Source organism: Pinus tabuliformis, chromosome 1_2 (genome assembly GCF_031772625.1).
Source record: "Pinus tabuliformis cultivar Carrire ecotype Pingquan chromosome 1_2, CPIR1, whole genome shotgun sequence".
Taxonomy (NCBI): domain Eukaryota; kingdom Viridiplantae; phylum Streptophyta; class Pinopsida; order Pinales; family Pinaceae; genus Pinus; species Pinus tabuliformis.
In genome coordinates, this window is record NC_142298.1 from 426,684,224 (window position 1) to 426,699,367 (window position 15,144).

The 15,144-nt window shown below is 42.2% G+C and overlaps 1 protein-coding gene across 5 annotated transcripts in view; it reads right to left on the reverse strand.

The window, feature by feature from the left end:
• Positions 1 to 15,144, reverse strand: part of LOC149206174 (proline--tRNA ligase, chloroplastic/mitochondrial-like) — a 279,776-nt gene that overhangs the window by 48,823 nt on the left and 215,809 nt on the right. For 4 of the 5 annotated variants that reach the window (XR_016252533.1, XM_089395332.1, XM_089395331.1 and 1 more), the window contains 2 exons: positions 5,865 to 6,026; positions 5,406 to 5,623 (listed from right to left, as the gene is read on the reverse strand). Coding sequence is in view for 4 of the 5 variants with exons in the window: in XM_089395332.1 (XP_089251458.1) it covers positions 5,406 to 5,623; positions 5,865 to 6,026 (380 nt within the window). In the remaining variant the exon portion in view is untranslated. The remainder of the gene's footprint in view (positions 1 to 5,405; positions 5,624 to 5,864; positions 6,027 to 15,144) is intronic. The other variant, XM_089395330.1, reaches the window with a different exon arrangement.

Genomic DNA, 15,144 nt, shown 5'->3' on the forward strand with positions numbered 1-15,144 from the left:
ATGTTGTTGGTATTACAGAAGTTGAATGTCTCGACTCAAGGATATGATGTGAGAACAGGTAAATCAAGGACAGTAATAGAGGCAACCTTCAAACAAACAGACACATCTAGGAATGAAGCTTGAAGCAAGAGCAGTTGGAAGAATCTAGCATAATTGAAGCATTGCAAAAAGTTGTCAACCAGTAGAAAGAATTTAAAAGACAGTCAAGGATTAGATATTAAAAAAAGGGGAGAATGTTGTGCTGTTGAATATAGCTCAGCAACTTAAGGAGAAGCACAGAGATACAAAGGAATCCTGATTTGAAGAAAGATAGCGAGAATGACAATTTCAGTGGCATTTTCTCTTGATTCGGACTGTGAAGGCCTCTTAATTCTGACTGTGGAGACAACAGAATACAATGTAGAAGCATAAAAAATTGGACTTGGACATTTGGTGTATGACTATTTGGAGTCTGTTTTGAAGCATTGAAGTGGAGCATATTTAAGCATTGTTGAAAGCATTATGAAGAAGTTCTGAGACATGAAGAGGGGATAATGTGCTAGTTGATGATGAGGCAACAATCCTTCTATCTTGAGTAAAAAGAAGAGCACCACAACAGGGGGAGTAACATACCCATAAAAATTTACTATTCATAAATAACAGAAGCAGTTTAACGGGGGGAGCAGTTCGACAGGGGGAGTCCTTGTGCGCTCCTTTGCCATTGATGTCAAAGGGGGAGAGAAAAAGAATATTGCCATCAATGACAAAGGGGGAGATTGTTCATCTAGGTTGTCATTGATGTCAATATAGCAATGTTTGTAATGGCAAATTTTTTAATAAATGATGTTGCCTATTGATGCCCATTGATCACAATGCTCATAGTGATGAAAGTTTGATATATCATGATATGATGACATGGAGGAGCCAAGACGATTGAATATACACACATATATATATATATAGACATAATAGAAGCAGTATACCCAAGAAGGAAAGCCATTGAAAGTCAAGAACAAGAGCAGTCAAAGAAGAGTTATTGGAGGTCACAGGAAGATAAGCCACAAGAGCAACAGCTATCGGAAAAGCGGAAGAGTGAAGAGAAGTCAAAGGAGCAAGAACCCAAGAATAAAACCATGTAATGACATCGCATCAGAGAATTTATATCGTAGGAACTTTATCAGCGGTTCCATTATATTAAGTTATGTAACATTGCTCAAAACCCCCGATTGCGATATGCATTGCGCACTCGATCATTCAAATACAACACACCTCAATACAATATCACATCCTTTGCATTACAAGTATTGAAGCCTTGTTACACTGAAATCCCCGATTGCGATATAAGTTGCAGACCCGATGGTCCTATTACAACGCGCCCTAAAGAAATATTACATCCGCCATACCGCAAGTTTTTAAAGCCTTGTCACGTTGAAATCTCCAATTACGATTTGAGTTGCGGACCCGACGGCTCCATTATAACACGCCCTATTGTAATATCGCATCCGCTGTATCAGAACCTTCACATTGCAAGGCTTAAAGGATTATCATACCAAAACTGCGATTGCAATAAGACTTGTGGACCCGATAGACCGCCGATTGCGATGGAGCTATGGACCCTTCGGATCTATTGACGACTGTTTAATATTATATCGTGTCCATTTCATCAACAGTATGAATATCGGCCATGTTACATCAGTGATGTTAAGAGTTTCGATTGCGGGACCTCCGAAAGTTGCGATTGCGATTGATGACATGGATGTGGGACCTCATTGGGTACAGTCTCTCCTATGAAATCCTCCGTAAATAAAAACAAGTTTATGAGTAATTGGATGAATATCCATAAGTCAACCTCTCCTTCCAAACGAACGTGTCTTTTGAGTATTGGTGAACATCGCATAAAAACGAGTTAAAACACTTGAGTTCTAAGCATCTATCTCGAGCATAAAAATAGAGCATAAAGAAGTTCACAACTCATGAACTTGAAGAGACAGAGGAAGCCAAAGATCAGGAAGTCAAAGGTCGAGCGAGCGAAGAAGGAAGCCGAAAGGTCCAACGGAAGAAGAAGGAAGCCGAAGGTCGAACATTTTGTTGACTAGGTTATTTATTGAAAAGCTCAAACCTATGTTTGACAATGATTCAGATAATAATTCAAAAGGACGCTCTGCGGATCTAAGAAGATTATCTGAGTATGAACAGGGTTGTTTTTAATTGAACGCACAATATGAAACTGCGACAGTCACTCCTATGAAGAAGTCATTCTTGAAGCAGTTACTCCTAACGCCTCACTCCCGAAGCAGTTATTGTAGTCTGTGACAGTTAGAACAGAGGGCTGAAACAAAGAGTTGTCTTTGTGTAGAGCTTAGTGTAGTTCATTGTAGACACATTGGAGTTGTGTGGAGACTATTGAATACCATGATGTATTAGTCATCATGATGTGGCTCGGAGATTTTGCTTGGGTATAATGAAGAGCAATGGTGATACCTTCTATGAGACAAGGTTGTCATTAAAGATGTAGCATGGAGACTACTGTGAAATTGTAGATTGACACAATCCAATGAAGAAGATTTTGGGAGTAAAGAATTACTACCAAACATATCTAGACAATATATAGCAGAGGGTTAGAGCCCTTGGGGTTGGTGCCTCAGAATTGGAAGGATTGATGTCCTTGGAGTTGGTGCTCCTAAATCCAAGGTTGGTGCCTTGACAAGATAGGGTCGGAGCCCTTGGGGTTGGTGCCTCAAAATTGGAAGGATTGGTGTCCTTGGAGTTGGTGCTCCTAAACACAAGGTTGGTGCCTTGAGAAGATAGGGTTGGTTCCCTAGAGGTTGGAGCCTCACAAAAGACCAAGTTGGTGCTTGGCAACAGGTTGGAGCCTTATATATATTGTACCTGATTTATTGTAAAGATTATATTAATAAAAGCATTTATTCCTATTGTTCATTTTGTGTTCTAAATATAAATGATTTAACTGGTAAAAATAACAATTGAAAAGGAATACTGATTCACCCCCCCTCTCAGTATTTCCAACAGGGTGTTTGGGTTTAGTTTTTTGTTTGGGTAGCGACTCCACTTATTCATCCTTTCACAAGGGCATATACTAGAAGAAGTCCAGGTTGTTTGGTTAACCCCACTCTGGATCCATAAGTCGATCGGGATAGCCATGGTTCTCAAGGCAAAGTCCTTGATGCGATGTCGATCAAGGACTGCTAGGATCCTGACCTTCCAAATGACAAAGTTGGAAGCCCCGTCCAACCTGTCCTAATCCCTCAGTCTGTTCACTGCCATTTTAGCTCTTCTTCTAGACTCCCTTTGAGTTTCGACTCCCCTCCTAGAAATCTCCCTCTAAGTCCTGATTTCCCTGCTAGAAATCCTCTGGCCAACTGCTGAACCGCTCCTCTCTAATCCTCCTTGCAACTGCAACTCAGATCTGGATTTCTTGGCTAGAAATCCATCAAGGTAGCGACTCCCTCTACCTTGGTTTTGTCCCCTTAGGTATTGTTCTGCACCGACAGAAACAACACCCCACCAGCTTCTCAATCACAATCTGCCCACAGCTCCCCAAGCCTCGACAACTGAAGAAACTGAGCCCTTCAGGCTCTACGCAATCCTGGCAATGGCAAAATTTGCTCCTCCTGGCCACAGCGTCGATCCTTCTTGGCTGAGAAAGATGATCAGGCACTGCGTAGGTCTGACCTGCCCCTCTCTGCGTCTGCGCTAACCCTCCTTCTACCTTGAAATGATGATGCAGGCCCTCTACGTCACTTCTTCCCTGTTGTTTCTGCTATGGAATAGCACTGTCTCTCGGGACGGCTACTATTGCTGCAAATTCTTTAGATTACTATTGGTGCCTTCAGTTCTCTTGTGATCTGCAATGCTCTGATACCATGTTGAAATTTCTAAGTCTGGCATGTCAGAAATCCCGACTGCATTGTCTTGTTTATTTTCTCCTACTTGTTCTTTGCATTAACAAGTGATTTATAAATATAAATATCGAAATAAACACAAATGCAGCCTTAACACATATACAGATCAGCGACTGAAATAACTAAGACAAACACACAAGGGACACCGTTATTTTTGGTGAATCATCCCTAGAAAAACCCAATGTGGGAAAATTGATGCAGCAGATATGAGAGTTTTATTATTATGCAATTTCTGAATACAACTAGGGTGCCAGAAATGGCTCAGCCAACAGAGAATACCCTCGACAGTAGTACCTCTCCTCAGAGACAGATATTTTGGTTAATCAATCACCAGATGATCAATCCCATAGCAACTACGGCAGCTCCTTAGCTGGACAGCGAAATCTGCTCCAAGCTTCTTCGCTGCTCTACGTCACTCAGCTAGGGACTGTGTCACCCTTCCCAGCTCACCAGCACTCAGTCTGCCCCACGAAAAATCTAAATGTGGCTTCCATCAAAGGCAACTATCCATTTCCCAACATGGAAATGTTGTTAAAATGGATCACGAGATCTGAGATGATGTCATTCCTCGATCGGTTTTCAGGCTATAACAGGTTTTAGTTACACAGGAAGACAGCGAAAACAGCACTTACAACTCCACCTTCCATGTAAATAAATTAATAGTTATCATCCCTTTTTCCCTAAGAAAAATTATGATAATGACGAAGGCTCTGTTAGACTCTCAATCACGAAAAATAACTCAGAATATGTTACTTACAAAAAGACTATCCCCTTCATCATAATTATGTTCTAGCAAATATATGGGATAGTTTATTATTATAATATTATTACACTTGTAAGTCAGAAGCTGGGACCAACCTTTGCATGCCGAAAAGTTTTTAACTCTTTGCAAAAATAAAGCACAATATATAATATTGCAGATGGATATAATCCTGCCTGACCCCAGTGGACATTGGATATAACACATCGTATAAAGTATTGAGGCTGTCTCTGTCAGATAATGTCAGTCCGATTAGCCTAGTTTCTTGCTTTGCATATAGTTTTCTCATATTATCCAAGTTAAGGGAAGGGTTCAGCGATGGAATTATGCTGTAATCGCAGCCCATTACACCCCAACACATCTATTCTAGAATATAAACAATTCAAATAAATTAGTTCCTAATTATTATCACGGTATTCTCAAGATAAAAAAGTCTTGTAATGACATCATAACTATTCCCTTCTCTAAAAGATCGATGATAGAAGTTGGAAAAAGACTACAGGACAATACCTATGCCACGAGTGCCAGTGAGGGAAAGCAGATATCTACTCAAACAAAATAGGAATGATATTCAAGTGAATTTTCAAAAAAGAAATTGTATCCTTCAAGGAGGGAGTCTGAGACAATTAACAAGCAGAATCTCTAAACAGTTAATGAATTGTTGAATCTAAGGGGTAAGCCAATGCAACATCAAGCAAAAGAACTATCATTAACTTGCCCAATTTTGTATACAGAGTGAGTACCTGTCTCGGAAGGCTGTAGCTCTTGCCAAGAGAGCCGATTGCACTTCTTCCAGTTTGTCTCTTATATATACTACTAAAAATGATGGATCCATCGATATTCCAAAATCTTTCCCATCTTTTCCAGGCATATCCCGCCTTGAAACTACAACACTCTTATTTAAGACATCACGAGGACCAACTTCAATCCTTAATGGAACACCCTGCATGTCAATCAAACTCTTTGAAGGCGGAATAATGGATCAGAGCAAATGTGATGATATAAAAGGTAAGAATGTACATAGACACACAGAGTCATATAGATAAGGACACTAGTGTGCATGCAAGTACTCAACACACATCTTTTGCACAAAATGATGCAGGTGCAAATAAGTTCAGGTACCCTAAAATGAGCTTGTTTCCAAAAATAAATGAACCTCTCAAATATATGTACTTGTGTAATATAACAAAATAATCTCACACCTTCATTTCCCAGAAATTGAATTTCCACCCTGCAGTCTTCAGATCTGACTCATCCATTTTGACCCTGATGCCGGCAGCCTTAAGTATCTTCTCTAGGTTAGATGCTACCTCCAAGATCACACCTTTCTCATCGGCCTTCTTCCATATTGGAATAATAACTACCTGAAACAATAGCAATTGAATTACAAAATAAACAATAAACTATCTATAATGGACACTGAAATTGTTTTAATTCAAAATGTGTTTTCTACCATGTTGTGCTGCTATTCTTCTCTTGGATCCACAAGTATGGAGCTCGATAGAGCTTTTGAGGTATACTGTTATATCCTGCTGGGTTGACCCTCTACAGAAGGAGATTTGTATGTTTTAACTTTTAACCATGTCTATCTCACAGATCATTACTTGAAGCAAATCCCCATTGTTAGATGGTCTATACTAATGTCGATCCCATACCCTCATACATGATAGAATCTAGTGGAAATGCTACAATCCTGCCAACCCTGAATTCTGATGCCAAATATTAAATGCGATATGAAATTCTACTTTCTCCAGACAAAGTCCAACGTGAATCCACGTGACATGTGACACAAATGGTTGTGTTAGGTAACTTAGATAAGAAAATTTTTATTCCAATGGCTTTCAACAACATTACGATATGGAGGAGTGGGACATGTGCCAAATGCATGTCCAACACATGTCCGAACCATGCCTTCAATGTGTCCCACAACTTGGACATCAGTCACTCCAAAGCGCGGCCCACAGCTAATAAAAGAGCTACATGTCCATCATTTCACCTCATTTCATTCAACAGGTTGGAGGTCTAAGGCATTTTGGAGGGCATCTAAGGGTTATTATGTAATGTTGAAGGGATTCCAAGTTTTGGGCATGTCCATTTGTCCACCAGTATTCAAAATATTTCCTACAGCAGTCCATTTTCTTCCTCAATTCACATAAATCATGGCTCAATCACCAAGGGCAGTTGGAAAAGGTCAAAGGAAAGGGAGGAATGCCCCACTGATGTTGTCCCCATTCTTTCAATTTCATCAGGCTCTGCTAGTGTTCCCTATTACCCCTCCTTCCAGTAGAGATACCTATGGTAAAAATTTCACTTTCATTTGCATTTTGATAAGCAGGACAGAATGGAGACATGGCTGTTTTTATTCCAATTTTGGGCACCTTCATGTTTCCCAAGACATGGCCCAATTTTCAAGGCATTTCACAGATCCCAACACACAGGGTCCTCAGTCCAAATTTTAAAAAGGGCTCATTGTGATCAGCAAGACACATACCTGACATGCCATGTTGAGGTTTTTTGCAATGGGAAGATATTTCAAGGTGAATCTCAACTCTAAAGGGAGACGTGGGCATATATTCTATGAACATAAACGTGGAAAAGCAAATGGAAGTTGCATGCATAGTATTCAAAACTGGCCAATTCGAACCATAAACCGGTCAAACCGGCCGGTTCATTAGCCTCAACCATCAAACCATATGAAAAACCGGTTTTTCTGAGTGAACCCCCAGTTTTTGGGCCTAACTGGCCATAAACCAGCCGATTTTCCCATAAACCGGTCGGTTCCATCATAAAGCGGCCAGTTTATTGCCAGGCTGGTCGCGGACCCCACAGAAGGCTATTTCATGGTTTTTCAAGTATTTTTCAAGGAAACTAGTGGTTGTTTCCCTCCAAAAACAACCCCTCCAAGACTTTAAAAGGATCTCTCCCCTCTCATTTGCCTCATACATCTGATTTGGAGTTTTTGTGAGCTTCATTGTGAGCTTGGAGAGTTGAGTTTTTGCTGGGGTAGTGGAACAGCAGAGAGTTTGGGCTTAGTAGTAGCCACCATGCCTCCAAAAACCAAGGACTCTGCATGGACTCACTGTGATATGATTGATGGCAAAATGATTGGCAAAAATTGCCAAAAATCTATTGAAGGAGGTATTTACACGTTCAAACAATGCTTGGCTGGGATAGGAAGCCATGTGAAGCCATGTATAGCACCAAATGAAATAATAGGGCATATTAGGGCAGAATACCATCATAAGTTCGAGACTCAAGTCACTCAACCAGCTGAGAAGTTTGTGACTCAAGCAGTTGAAAAGTTTGAGAGTCGAGACTCAATCAACTGAGTTTGATCACGATGAGAACTAAGAAGTGATCATGTTGATCACTAATATTGTAGACTTCTAGGACTGTACTCTGCAGGTCAGTGGCCCATAGCTTGTAGCATTGCTTTTGGACTCTAGATGCCATTTAGAGCCTCATTGATTATGTAATTTGTTGTTGATATGTATTGCACTTGGTGCCATTTTGATTTATTCACCTTTATATGGTATATAGATGAGCAAACTTTGCATATTTTGTCTCTATTGGTCTAGAATCATGGTTTCAAATCTTAAAAATAGTTTTTTCATTAAAAAATAATTATTCATGTACTTTTTTAAAGACCGATTCATTGAGATCTAACTAGTACCGGTTTGAACGGTTCCGGTTTTTACCCGGTTCGATAGGTGGACCGGACCTATCACCAATTTCGGTTTTGAATACTATGGTTGCATGTGTTATACTCCATATTGCATGTGGGTCATAAGGCCTCATATCACCCATGCAAGCCTTTTCAAGCTCAAAAGAGGAGGAATGTCAGTGTTTTCATACAAGATAATGCAAGTCATTGCCTTCTAGATAAACTTGCCACCTTTTCCAAGCTATATGTTGGAGTCCAAGGCCAACAACAGGAACATTGAGTGAGTAAAGTGAACTTTGAGGATCTAAAGTACTCAATCCAACTTCCCTCTAGCCTCCTCAAGAAAAACACTAGCTAAATCAAGAAAGGCAACTCAAGCCCCCTCCTCCTAAAAGTTGGGCACCTTTTCCAAGATTGATCAATAACTAAGTAAACATTAAGGGTTTTAAGGTGAATGGTAATGTAGGAAAGGGAAAAGTTGGGATAGAAGAAGATTAGGATGTTGAGGGGATCGATGGAAGCCCTAAGGAGCGTCCCTACCTTTGTCGCCGCCGATTGCCTTCTTTCTCTTGTAGGGTAAGGCGGGATTGGTTTGGGTTTTGAGCGCAGGAGAATGTTGAGAAATCTAGGACATAGAAATGAGGTGATTTCTCTTGAATGATAATTGTTTGCTAATGCTTTTTAATTCTTTAGATTAGGACCTTGTCTTTAAATTATTATAGTGTTCTTTTTCAATCAAACATCTACCAAAGCATAAACAATAAAGAGACACAGAATATAGGCGATCAGTCGGGGCCAAAACATCTCCAACTTGAGAGGAAAACCCAAACAAATTCTTCTTCTTTTAGAGACTTCGATTGACGAATACCAATACCAAGACCCTTGACCTATCAACTCCTCCAAGTCCAAGACCAAGTCACAACCCTTCTTCCCTGCTTCTTCTTCTTGACCAAGTCAACACTAGTCAAACTGCTTGCTTTCCTTTGGATCTCGACTATCCTTCATATTTTCGGCCTCTTGTTTCAGACCTGTAGCTCTCGGCCTCTTCAAAAACCCTAGTTGCAACACGTGGGAAGTATCACCACCAATTTTGTACCCTTGTTCCCTTCGCTTAGGATGGAGACTTCTTCTACTTCAACTCAACTTGCATTCTTGACTTGTCTTCTTCCTTAATTCGGCCTCCTAAGATGACTGAGATAATCTCAGCTTCTCCTGCAGCAGCTGATATCACTCCTTGCACGTATGATAGATATTAGCCCTAAAACAGACCCAAACAACTTTACTTCTAGTTCTTCCTTCTTTGCTTTTAGAGAGGCTCTTCTTATGTGGTTTTCGCACTTCTTTTTCTTGCTTCAAATCCTTGATCAAAACCTATCTTTGAGTGAGGCTAAGCTGCCCTATATATAGTGATCTGTCCATCAAAATGAGTCGACTTTTCCTAGTGACGAGGTCGACATGCCTTTCTAGAATTTTCTTTTAGGCCAACTTCAAGGTGAGCTTGTGACATGGTCTTGTACAGTTATTGACACAATCAAAATTACCTTTTACAATATGTTATATGTCTTCAATACATGACATTGACTTCCTAGACTTTATGACTTTATGACCAACCCTAAAGGCTCACAATGGGAGCCTTAACTATAAAATAAAATTCCTTGAGCATGAAACCCATGACTCAAGCATTACAAAAGTAATTTTATTTTCTTCTTTACATCAATTACATAAAATCATAATTACACATGTCATAATGAAGACCGAACTGTTGATTTGGGGTAGCATCGGATGTACTCTAGCCACAAAATTTTGTGGAGAGGTTGGAGCACATGAGATCTCCGATACCCAGAAAGGGTTTGGGTAGATTCTAAACAATTCAGGAGATGTTAAAATAATTAATATTTTTAATGGAGTCCCTAGGTCTAAACTTAGGGAAAATAAAATATTAATGTGTATTAATATGAAACTGTATTAGAATGGTCCAAAAGACATGGATCAAGCTAGATCTAATCTTAGACGTTGATTAGGGACTTAATCTCAGTCGTTGATATGTCAACAGGAAAAGTATAAGAAGAGGCTTGAGGGTCACTTGGAGAATACACCAGAGTGATTAGTCATTCTATTCTCTAGAGCGGGGTTTGCTAAGAGAGATAGAATCAGTGATCAGAGTTGCAACTGAGGAGCATTGAGTACAGAGAGACAGAGAGGTAGAGAGAGTGTCGGAAGAGCAGCGCAGGAGCCAGAGAGAGGGACGTAGTAGCAGCCAGGGCTCACGCAGGGCCACACAGAGGCAGCCGGGAGTTGCACAGTGCTTCAGAGAGGCCAACGTAGCTGACGCAGAGGGCCAGAAGGCTGACGCAGACCCATCCAAGGTGACGCAGGGCCAGCGCTGGGCAAAGAGACGCTGATGCAGTCCAGAAAGGCAGACGCTAGGGTTTCTGGGGCAGATTGGAGATGAAGAGTTGCCGGAGGGTTTATCCGGGGCTTCGGCTAGGACATTTGTCTCAGACTGAGAGGTACTACTGCCAAGGAAATTCTCTGTTAGGTAAGCTGGATTTGGCACCCAGATTGTACTCTGAAATTTCTTAATAAGAAAACCCTCAGATAGTTGCACTGGTTTTCCCGCATTGGGTTTTCCGGGGACATTGGTCCAAAAATAACAGTGTCATTTGGTGTGATTGTTTCTGTTTCCTTCAGTTGTTGATCTGTAATATGTTGAGCATGCACTAGTGTTTATTTTCGGTATTTACATTGTAAATAACTTGTTAAGTAATGGAACAAGTGGGTAGGAATAAATCAGTAAAGTGTATGGAGGGTTTCTAACTGGTAGACTTAGAAACTTCAACATGGTTTCAGAGCGTGATTGTAGATCACAGGAGGACTAAGGACATCAGCCGAGCGGAGCAATAGCAGCAGAAAACAGCTGTCCCGAGGTGACAGAAGTTGTTTCTAGCATAGCAGCAACAAGGAAGGGTGATGCAGTGCCTGCATCATCAAGGGTGAGCCGGGAAGAGGCAACGCAGAGGCTAAGGAAGGCAAAAGGAGCCTCACGCAGAGCCACACAGTAGCTCGGAGGGCTGACGCAGTTGACTAAGCAGGCCGGGTTGCTGGTGCCGGGATTGCGCAGAGCCTAGGAGCTCTCACCTTCAAGTTGCTGGGATTTAGAAGGCTGTAGGAATATTGCAGAGTGGAGCTGGTGAGGTACTGTAGTCAGAACAGTGCCTAACAGAGCAAGGCCAAGAGGAGTTTCTACTAAAGGTTTCTAGCCATGGAACCCGGATAAGTGGTGCGGTTGCACAAGACGATCGGAGTAGCGGGCATCTCGACAGTAGCAGAAGGATTTCCAGGAAGGAAATCAGGACTCAAAGGGAGTCCAGAAGAGAACTTCCAAACGGGAAGTAGAGACTCAAAGGAATCGAACAGAGAACTTCTAGGAGGGAAGTAGAGGAGCATCATGGCATTACACGGAGTAAGAGACCATGATAGATTGGGCAGAGCGTCGAACTTCGCAGTCTAGAAGACCAGGATCTTATCCATACTTGACAGAAATCGTGTCAAGAACTTCGCCTTGAAGGTAATAGCTATCCCAGTCGACCCCAATGATAATGACAAGTACGAGGAGGCAATGGCGAGGGCCAAGATCATTACCCTTGATGGGGTCAAGGATCATGTAGTACTTCACATAGCTGAGAAGGAAACGGCATTTGAGATGTGGGAGGCTCTCAAGAAATTGTACCATCATACTTCTGTGCAGAGAAGAATGCTACTTGAGAATCAGTTGAGGTCGTATCAGATGAAGAAGGGAGAGTCGATTGACACCTTCCTCAGAGGACTGAATGAGATCCGATATCAGTTGACTGCTATAGAAGCGACACCGGATCAGGAGTTGATGATGAGGACAGCCCTGAATGTTGTCTCAGAAGAATGGGAGGTATTTGTCTAGAGTATACTAGGCAGAGAGACTCTCCCACCTTGAGACGAGATGTGGGCAGCTCTTCGTCAGGAAGAGATCAGACGGCAGTTGAAGATGGGTAGCAGCAGCAAGGGGATCAAAGTCAAGCAGGAGGAGGAAGATGTTGCCTTAGCATCTGAGGGAAAGTAGGAAAAGCGGAAGAAGAAAGATCTTTCCAAGATCAAGTGCTTCCACTGTGGGGAGCTGGGTCATTATGTGACCGAGCGTCCAAGGAAGAAGAGTAAGGGAGAGTCTTCCGAGACTAAGGCAGCGCTAGCACGGGCAGAGAAGGAAGTTTTGATAGAGGATGACTATGCCATGAGTGCACACGCACCACTTGAGAAGAAGTGGGGAGACATCGAGCTATAGTCAGGCTGACTACAAGTGATGAGGGGCAAGATCCTCGAGGTACCCAGCCTCTTGGATTAGACCTTGCTACGAGAGCCCCGAAGAGGAGTAGCAGGACTGACTGAGTCGGGTAGAGATGGATGCGGATGGAGCAGCAAAGAGAGCTACAGTGCAGGAGTCCCAAGACAATGCGAGGCTAGCAGGCTACAGCAGTGCGAGAGGCACAGGAGTGTTGCACTAGTGCAGGATGGCACAGAGAGGTGTGCAACGGTACGAGATGTAGGGAGTTGTTGCAGCAGCGCAGAGGTCAGAGAGGGAGCACTTGTCAGCGGCAGGGGGAGCTTCAACATCAATGGGTGTCTCTAGCCAAATAGGGAGGTCAGAATGGGAGATCAGTTACTTACTTCTTAATAACTGAGTTGCAGTGTAGCAGTGGGTAGCACGATGCAGCATGATGAGAGGAGGTGCAATGCGGATGCAGTGCTCAGAGAAAGGACCAGCAGCAGCACGGCTGCAGAGGGAGCTGTCCTACAGATGCAGCAGTGGCAGTGGCAGAACCATGGGCAGCAGTGCAGAGGATTCTGGGCAAGAAGGCGTAGCATCAGCATAGGTACCGATGTCAGATGATCAGAGTAATACTCAGTAAGGAGTATTACTAGAGCATAGGCCTCGCTAAGAGGGAGTGTTGATTTGGGGTAGCATCGGATGTGCTCTAGCCACGAAATTTGGTGGAGAGGTTGGGGCAGATGAGATCTCCAATACCCAGAAAGGGTTTGGGCAGATTCTAAACAGTTTAGGAGATATTAAAATAATTAATATTTTTAATGGAGTCCCTAAGTCTAAACTTAGGGAAAATAAAATATTTATGTGTATTAATATGAAACTGTGTTATAATGGTCCAAAAGACATGGATCAAGCCAGATCTAATCTTAGCCATTGATTAGGGACTTAATCTCAGACGCTGATATGTCAACAGCAAAAGTATAAGAGGAGACTTAAGGGTCACTTGGAGAATACACCAGAGTTATTAGTCACTCTATTCTCTAGAGCGGGGTTTGCTAAGAGAGATAGAATCAGTGATCGGAGTTGCAGCTGAAGGGCATTGAGTACAGAGAGACGGAGAGGCAAAGATAGTGTTGGGAGAGCAGCGCAGGAGCCAGAGAGAGTGACGCAGTAGCAGCCAGGGCTCACGCAGGGCCATGCAGAGGTAGTCGGGAGCTGCGTAGTGCTTCAAAGAGGCCAGCGTAGCTAACACAAGGCCTCCTGACGCTAACGCAGACCCACCTAGGGTGACGCAGGGCCAGTGCTGGGTAGAGAGAGACTGACGCAATCCAAAAAGGCAGACGTTGGGGTTTTTGGGACAGATTGGAGCTGAGGAGTTGCTAAAGGGTTTATTTGGGGTTTCGGCCGGGACATTTGTCTCAGACTGAGAGGTACTACTACCGAGGAAATTCTCTGTTGGGTAAGCTAGATTTGGCACCCAGATTGTACTCTGAAATTGCTTAATAAGAAAACCCTCAGATAGTTGCACCGGTTTTCCTGCATTGGGTTTTTCTGGGGACATTGGTCCAAAAATAACAGTGCATTTGGTGTGATTGTCTATGTTTCCTTCAGTTGTTGATCTGTAATATGTTGAGCATGCACTAGTGTTTATTTTCAGTATTTACATTGTAAATAACTCGTTAAGTAACGGAACAAGTAGGTAGGAATAAATCAGTAAAGTGCATGGAGGGTTTCTAACTGGTATACTTAGAAACTTCAACACGAACCTAGTTACATTTGTGATGCTTTAGCTCAGGTTTGTGACATAGTTGGAGGCGGATTTATCCCACCTTTCATTCACTGCATTATCCCAGAGCCGCAGGCATTGTTCATGTTTTGGGTTTCGTTTGAACGGGGCCACGAAGGACTCTCATATTTCCTCTTTGAGGAGGCCGACTCCAGTGCTTCTCTTTCAATGGACATTGAGTTTGTTTTAGCCAGCATTTTTGATACTGGAGTAGATTCGCCTTTGTATTTAGAGTGAGTTTTGAAGTATGGAAAGAATGGGTCTGTGTTACATATTCAATGTGGTTTCGAATTTGCATTGGTCTCACTTAAAGGGTCGATATCTCATCAAATTGAACGAGCCAGTCTCCATATAGACTCAAAAGGGTTAAGCACTGTCCTTGACAAGCCTAGGACAAAATATTTTAATTTTTTTGTTAAATCCCTACAGGGGGTTTACACTCCTGTTTGGATTTGGGAGAATGAATCTGTTGCAGAGATGAAAGGGGTCTTGGAATCTCAGATGGGGGTTCTAGCAGTTGAACAAAGGATAGTTTTTGGAGGAAAACAGTTGCAGGATTCTCATTATTTGCAGGATTATGGGATTACTAAAGATTCCACTATCATATTGTTGTTAAGATTGTGTGGAGGTTCGAGGGGAGCCAGTAGCTCTCGTCCACTAGTTGCATCCTTTTCTTACAAGGAGGTAGTTAAAGAAAAAGGAGTAAATAAAGGAAAAGGAATTTCCCAGCAAGAG